The sequence below is a fragment of the Miscanthus floridulus genome, chromosome 8 (assembly GCF_019320115.1).
Source record: "Miscanthus floridulus cultivar M001 chromosome 8, ASM1932011v1, whole genome shotgun sequence".
Lineage (NCBI taxonomy): Eukaryota > Viridiplantae > Streptophyta > Magnoliopsida > Poales > Poaceae > Miscanthus > Miscanthus floridulus.
Window position 1 is genome coordinate 163,422,825 of NC_089587.1, and position 7,564 is coordinate 163,430,388.

At 47.8% G+C, this 7,564-nt stretch overlaps 1 protein-coding gene across 1 annotated transcript; it reads left to right on the forward strand.

The window, feature by feature from the left end:
- Positions 1–545: 545 nt before the first annotated feature.
- On the forward strand, positions 546–1,923 carry LOC136470105 (extensin-like). Its single transcript, XM_066468064.1, has 2 exons — positions 546–641; positions 1,381–1,923. The coding sequence occupies exons 1-2, from the start codon at positions 546–548 to the stop codon at positions 1,921–1,923; spliced, it is 639 nt and encodes a 212-aa protein (XP_066324161.1).
- Positions 1,924–7,564: the final 5,641 nt, after the last annotated feature.

Here is a 7,564-nt window from a genome sequence, read left to right on the forward strand (position 1 = left end):
ATATATACGTGTAGATGAATATCGGGCCAGCTTGGGCCTAATGGGTCGAGGCCTTTTCCGTGGCGGGCTTTTAACGTTGTCCGCCACGGTAAATCAATTTACCATGGCGGACGTCTTAAGTAGCCCGCTGCGGTAAATCGATTTACCGTGGCAGGCAAAAGTGCACGCTGCGATAAATAAAAAATACCCGCCGCGGTAAATCGTTGGATTAACCGCAGCGGACAAAAATAGGTGCCCGCCGCGGAATGTAAAAGTGCAACGCTGCGCAAAATCGTTTGTGTAGTAGTGATATATACTAGTAATCAACGTGCGATTATATAATTTGTATATAAAAACGCACGCACGCACACGTCGTTGTCTGCGGAACGCTGTGAAGTGATCGAGACCAGCACGTCGTACGTAATACAGTTGTAATGGTATAAATAGAACGCACCTCCTCCTGCTTCTCCAAACCACCAAGACGCACGCAACCATCCATCCCCGAGAGCGCGAGTGCGACCGCTAGCTACCTGCTGGTACATACATAGGTGTCGTCGTCGACGTCCATGGGGAGCGCACCGGCCACCGTCCACGAGATGAGGGGTGCGCACCGACCATGGGGAGCGCACCGGCCACCGTTCACGTATGATGCTCACAAACCGGTACATCTTCACATGTGCACATGTGGAGATGTCCTGGTTCGTGAGCATCGTATATGACAACGTGCTCAAAACTTTTTCAAATTTTTTCCACGACATACGCATACGATACGGTGACAACTCGACAAGTTTCATGATTTTTGGAATTCATTCGCATTTTATACAATTAAAAAACCACTCCCACACAAGTTGACGGCGTTGCCCCGTGAGCACGTTAATCGAAATTTCGAGACAGTTCCTGGATTTAGCTTAAATTTACACTAAGAAACATGGATAACATTTTTTGAACGAATGTAATCCATTATTCAATGCACCTACAGTTCAAACTTACATTTTCTATAAAAATTCAACAAAACAAAATAAACTATAGAAATATGTCAAAAGGCAATGAAAATGTCCCAAATTTAAACATTTTGTTTGTGGTAGTCTACTAAAGCTTCAAAAAAAATTGGTGGCAAAAAAACCAAAAAAAAAATTATTTTGCCGAGTGCCTAGGGTTGGCACTCGGCAAAGTAATAACTTTGTCGAGTGCCGCCCAGCTGGCACTCGGCAAAGAGCTGCTGAATTTTTTTTAAAACTTCACCGAGTGCCAGATCACGACACTCGCCGAAGAAAATTGACTTTGCCGAGTGCCGCCGATCTGGCACTCGGCAAAGCCGCCCTTATCCCTTCACCCGCGCCCGACCGGCGCGCTCTCTCTCTCTCTCTCTCTCTCTCTTTCTCTCATTTCTCTCTCCCTCAGCCGCCGCCGCCGCACATCACCGGCACGCGCCTCCGCCCCGGCCACCGCGCCTCCCCGCGTGGGCCCCCGCGGCGCCCGTCCCCGTCCACCTCCCCGCGCCGACGGCCCGCGCAGCCCGTCCCCGTCCGCCTCCCCGCACCGGGTTCTCGCGCGGCCGCCTGCGCGGCCTCCCCGTGCGGCGGCCCCTCGCCGGCCGACGCCCCCAGGCCGCCTCCCCGCGCGGGCCCTAGCGCCACCGCGGGGCACCCCGCGTGGGCCCTAGGGCCGCCGCGGGGCGCCCCGCCGGCGGCCACCGCCCCCGCCCGGCCTCCACCGCCTGCGTCGGCCCCCTCGGCGGCCACCTCCCCCACTTCCGCGCCCCCCTCGGCGGCCACCTCCCCCGCCGGCAGCCACCGCCCTCGCCGGCGGCCACTGCAGAAGAGAGGAGGAGGAGGCGCGCCGCGGCCCCCGCCCCCGCCCGGCCTCCACCGCCCGCCCAGCCTCCACCGCCCGTGCCAGCCCCCTTGGCGGCCACCTCCCCCGCCTGCGCGCCCCCCTCAGTGACCACTTCCCCCGTCGGCGGCCACTGCCCCCGCCGGTGGCCACTGCAAAAGAGAGGAGGAGGAGGCAGGGGAGAAGAGAGGAGAAGGGGAGAAGAGAGGAGGAGGGGAGAAGAGAGGAGGAGAAGGAGAAGGAGAGAAGGAAGGTGCCGGCCTAGGCCCGTCGACCCTCACGCCGCTGCGGTCATCCCCGCCGTCGTCGCCGACCCTCGTTGTTGCCATTCTTATCACGAAGGTATGCCCTACACCTGTAGTAGTTAGTAGTAGTACTTAGTAGTGTTAGTAGTAGTTAGTAAGTAGTAGTAGTTAGTAGTTAGTAGTGTTAGTAGTATTGTTAGTAGTAAGTAGTGATAGTAGTAGTGTTAGTAGTAGTAGTGTTAGTGTTAGTAGTAGTAGTAGTGGTAGTAGTACTTGTTGTTGTACTACTTCGATACTTTCATCTGCATGGAAAGAGAACTAAAGTACATGGCTCATCTTGGTATATATATGTTTGTTGGCCTTCGTGCCTATGTTTGGTATATATGTGGTTGTTGGCCATCACGCCTATGTTTCTTGCAAGTTTTGGAAACCTCCCCGTGCAGGGGAGGTGCTGCCGAAATTTTCAATGGATTCTAACCTATTGCCTTTTTATGTAGGAGAAGGACCCGTGGGAGGGACTCGGCGACCCCGATCGTCTTCGTCGGCGTTGCTGGTCTGCTTGCACCGCATCGCCTCGCCACTGCACCGACACGCCACTGCCCCGCTAGCCTAACTCCACCGCCACCCTAGGTATAACCCCCTCCTCCTTTGCATGCATGTTTTATATGGTCACGTAGTGGAAGTTGTGTCTGGAACGGGCCAGCACATCAATGGCACCCTAGGCCTTCTGATTCGGCAGCACTACCCTGGCATGGTCACCTATGCCTCGGTGACTTCGCCGCCCTGGACATGGGACCACTTCTATGCCGCCGAGGACAGCGAGTTCGGCACCGTTGCGGCGCGGATCAAGGCCGAGTTCTGGGTGAGTCTTCATCACACTAAATTGGTCAATACTACGCATTCATTGGTCGTTCTTGAAATAATGAAATGATACATGATGTCTGTATGCAGGAATTCTTTAGGTGCGACGAAGGGTTTGAGGACTGGGCGGTGCGAGTGCAGGACAACGTCTGTAGGTCCTGACTCTCGGACCTGTACCACGAGACGCGGCTCCAGTGCATCATCAACTACAGCACCGATGTCCTTGGTCAGGTGGTGAGGAAGGCCGATGCCAGGACCAGGACGCTCACCAAGGAGCAGTACCTCTCGGTAAGTATGAAACATTAATATTGACTCCTTCCATGAAGAATAGGTAGGCTTTATTTCATCTTCTGACATATCAATAACTTGATGGCATGCAGTAATGTCCTGATTGGTGCGCCAGGCACCGCCTCTGCTGGGAGGCCATTGTGGACAGGTGGCTCTCAGAGGAGTGGGTAGAGAAGCACAACATCCGTCAGGACTACCACCTGTAGATGGGTGGGGCGCCACACCACCAAGGCAACCAGAGCCTCAGCACGTACTCCCAGACATGGGTAATCTTCTTTGTGTTTTCATCTTTATTTATTTATTCTAATGCTCAATTCTCATTACTTGTAATCATCTTTGTGTTTTCCTCGCAGTCCCAGGCGCACCAAGGCCCGGAATGCAACGAGTTCATGGCGTATGCCCTGGCACACAAGGGCAAGGCGATGGCCCCGAAAGTCGCCTACAACCCGGCGGACGGGCCTGAGGCATACACCAATGCGAGCGTCCACAGCAAGCTTAGCGAGTACACCTCGACGGCCCATGAGCACCATGGGGAGAACTTCGATCCGGCCACCCAGCCCCTAGACACAGACCTCCTGATGAGGATGGGAGGAGGGAAGCAGCATGGCCGGTACTGGATGGTGGACAGCATAGTCGACTCCACCTCTGTTCCCAACCTCACCGAGATTCGAGCAAGGAGCACGAGCTCCTCCCTCCCCATACGCTCTCGGCAGCAGAGCTCATAGCAGCAGATGGCGGAACTCCAGGTTAGTACTGTTTTATTCGTCGTTCATTACTTTTACACATCTACCTTGCCTTTGCATTGTTTAAACATTGCAGGTGAAATGTTGTAGGCCGACTTGCGGAGGTTGGAGGCCCAGCAGGCAGCCCAGGCGGAGGCCCATCGGCTGAAGATGGAGGCTGTACAAGCCCAGAGGGCGGCCGAGGCGCAGAGGCTGCAGGACATGTTCAGCTTCATGGTGAGCCTTCAGGCCTTGCCAGGTGTGGTCGTGCCCCAGTCGCTGCTCGCTCTAGTTGTGACTCCTCCTCCTCCTCCTGTAGGGACTCCGGTGAGTATATATGGTTGTTTATTCCTTTAGCTTGTGCGGCCCTCCTGTAGATACTCATGAATTCACTTCTCCTTTGTGCAGCCACAGTCGACGAGTTCGAACTCGACTCCTCATGGTGGCCCTTCTCCACGGGCCGGGTGGACAACTGGCCCTCCTCAAGGTGGCAGTTCACACTCCGGGTGGGGAGGCTGGCAGTAGGTACCGTTTATTTGTTTCTTTTCATGTTGCATGGACTTGTGTTAGACTTATCCTTATGTTGGACTACTACTAGAGACATATATATATTGTGATGGATATTGTCATGGATGATGCGAATGTATGTGATGGATTATGGACAATGGATTTGTATGTGATGTATTATGGATGGTGGATGTGTATGTGATGGGTTATGGATGTGTATGTGATGGAATATGGATGTGTATGTGATATATCTTGTGCTGTGTGTTGATATATATGTGATTTCTTTGTTTGTGCTGATGGAAAGCAAAAAACCAAAAAAATTAGCATTTTTCCCCTCTTTGCCGAGTGCCGTGACCATGGCACTCGGCAAAGCTGGGAAGCAGAGACCCAATTTCCCAGCTTTGCCGAGTGCCAGAGCCATGGCACTCGGCAAAGATTTTTTTTAAAAAAAGAATTTTTTTTGTCGAGTGCAAGATTATGGCACTCAGCAAAGAATTTTCAAAAAAAAAAAGAAATTTTTTTTTGCCGAGTGCCGCTGAGTAGGCACTCGGCAAAGAGGCCGTCAGAGTTGACGTCGGATTTTTTTTGTCGAGTGCTGATGTGACACTCGGCAAAGGCTTTACCGAGTGCCCGATATATGGCACTCGGCAAAGAAACCTTTGCCGACGGGTTCTTTGCCGACTACTCTTTTCCGAGTGCGGCACTCGGCAAAGCCTTTGCCGAGTGCAATAGGGGCTTTGCCGAGTGCCCTAAGCACTCGGCAAAGAGCCCGTCTGCAGTAGTGCGGAGTGGGGAGTGATGATGGCTTTTGGACTGGGAATCACAATCAAGACCATGGTGCTCCACACCCCTAGCAACCTGGAACTGGAGGGAAATTGATAATTCAAACATCGACCAAAAAGACTAACTTCTAAGTATAAAGCATGCATGGTATAAACTATAAACCCGGAATAGAGGTTGCCCTAGTAAAATAAGCTCCTGATGGCTAATTCATTGACCATAGAGGTGGTGTGTTAAATTTGTTCCTTAATTTTCAGTGTGTTATATTGTTGTGATAATTGTATTTGTGTCTATATAATATAATATTAAAAAGAGGAAAACTTATCAGTTCATCATCAGTTTCTTCCCAATCCGTCCATTCCTCACTCCCACCGGTTTTCTTGCTTCGCTCAGTCTGATTCCTCTTGTTAAGAGCAAAACCCGTGGTATTGAGGTTGCCCTAGCTAAAATAAGGTCAATATAGCTAATTCATGGACCACTAGTATATTTCCCGTGCTAACGCTACGGTGACGTCTAAAAAATAAATCATAAAACTAAAATAAATAGTCTTTTCGGGCTCTTGTGGTTCATAAAACTAAAGTAAATCATAAAAGATCTTACAGCATTAAAAATTCTCTAATAGAAGTTAATTCTTGACAGTATTCCCCAATAGTCTTGATGGAAGATGAGGTAAGTTCCGTACATTTAGATAGCAAGTCAGATATGCAGCTCCATGTTTGATTCTCAATAATGACATAATAGTAATATAGCTATGGTACTGATAGTTCTAAAAGAAAACTATTGCCTAAAGTAGGAATCTGTAGAGACCTACAATCAACCAGCAAATGTTAACTCCTTCATATTTGAACCATGTACAGGAATGAACCCCTTCACTAACATGTGACAAACAGATTGTATTCGAAACATGGACAAAACCTCTAGTGTTTTTTCTTCAGTAAATTCCAGCTGGTATATCATACTATAATACAATCAAAAGTCAGCTCTTGCTACCAGGGATCTGGTCAGAGATTATAACAGATAATGAGCCATTAAACAACCAAGCAAATGTCATTATAATAACAGAACTACAATAGTATCGCTGTGGTCTCTCTCTGGAGGTGCATAAAAGCACTTGCAGACTTACTGCACACCCTAAACATATCCAGTAGCTATAATATTCTGATAAGCCAGGCTCCTATAATTCCCAAGACTATATACGAAACAAGCTAATTCGCTTATCACAGAAACAACAAAACCCTTCAGTGTCTGTGTCCTCTCTAGACCTCTAGACATCTCTAAGAAAACTATCTGGAGCAGCGCAGGGCCATGTATATCATAGATTGACCACATAAAGAACACAAACAAGCTAATATAGGCTCTGACCTTTCGAACTAAATAGCATTGCAGGTACCATGATAAGAGGATAGATCATTTCAAATTATTTGTTGGACATGATATTGAAACACAATTTGTACAAGACAAAACTTACTCGATTAATTTTAGGCTGCAACTTTCTCCTGCCAAATGGGATTCTTTTTATGCATCAGTTTTATTTGCACAAAAAAAGTCAAGTTATGAGCCTTAACTCCGGGAAAGGAAACCAACAAACTGAAGGTTATTCAGTTTCACTACTGCAAACTTGAAATTCCCTGACGGTTTTGAATTTTTTTGACGGTTATTGCATAAACCGTCAGGGTAAATAAAATTACCTTAACGGTTTCTAGAAAACACATAGGAAAATTGATATTATCTTGACAGTTTCTGCAAAACACACAGGGAAATTAAATAACCACCCGAGAAATTCCTCATTAACCTGTGAGTGCACATAGCCGTCAGGGAAATTTCCAATTCCCTGACGGTTTTGAATTTTTTTTGACCGTTATTGCATAAACCGTCAGGGTAAACAGAATTATCTTGACGGTTTCTGGGGAAACACACATGAAAATACTAGAAACTCAAGAACATGAAGAAAATGTTTTCTCTTTTTAATCTGCGATGAAATTTTGTAACTAGTCTTTCTCCCTCATGCTAACTCCAAATGATATGTTTCTTTTTCCTAGTTCTGTCCAAAATCATGATCTACCAATTAACAACATTTGTTTGGATATCAATTATTATTTCTTTGTTCTTTCACATATGTTTGTTTTCCAATCATGTATATAGAGAAAGCACTTTGTGAAACAACCTTTATAAAATGTCTTTCATACTCCAAACTTTGTAGAAGTTTCAAAAATTTCGGAACCAATTTTCTATTTTCTATAGTCTAAATGATTTTCTGTGCACTTACCGGAAGTAATTCCAAATTGAACAGTGGGTACCTCCAATAAGATTCCAAAAACTTTATAAAATTTATATTTATGATCATATGTT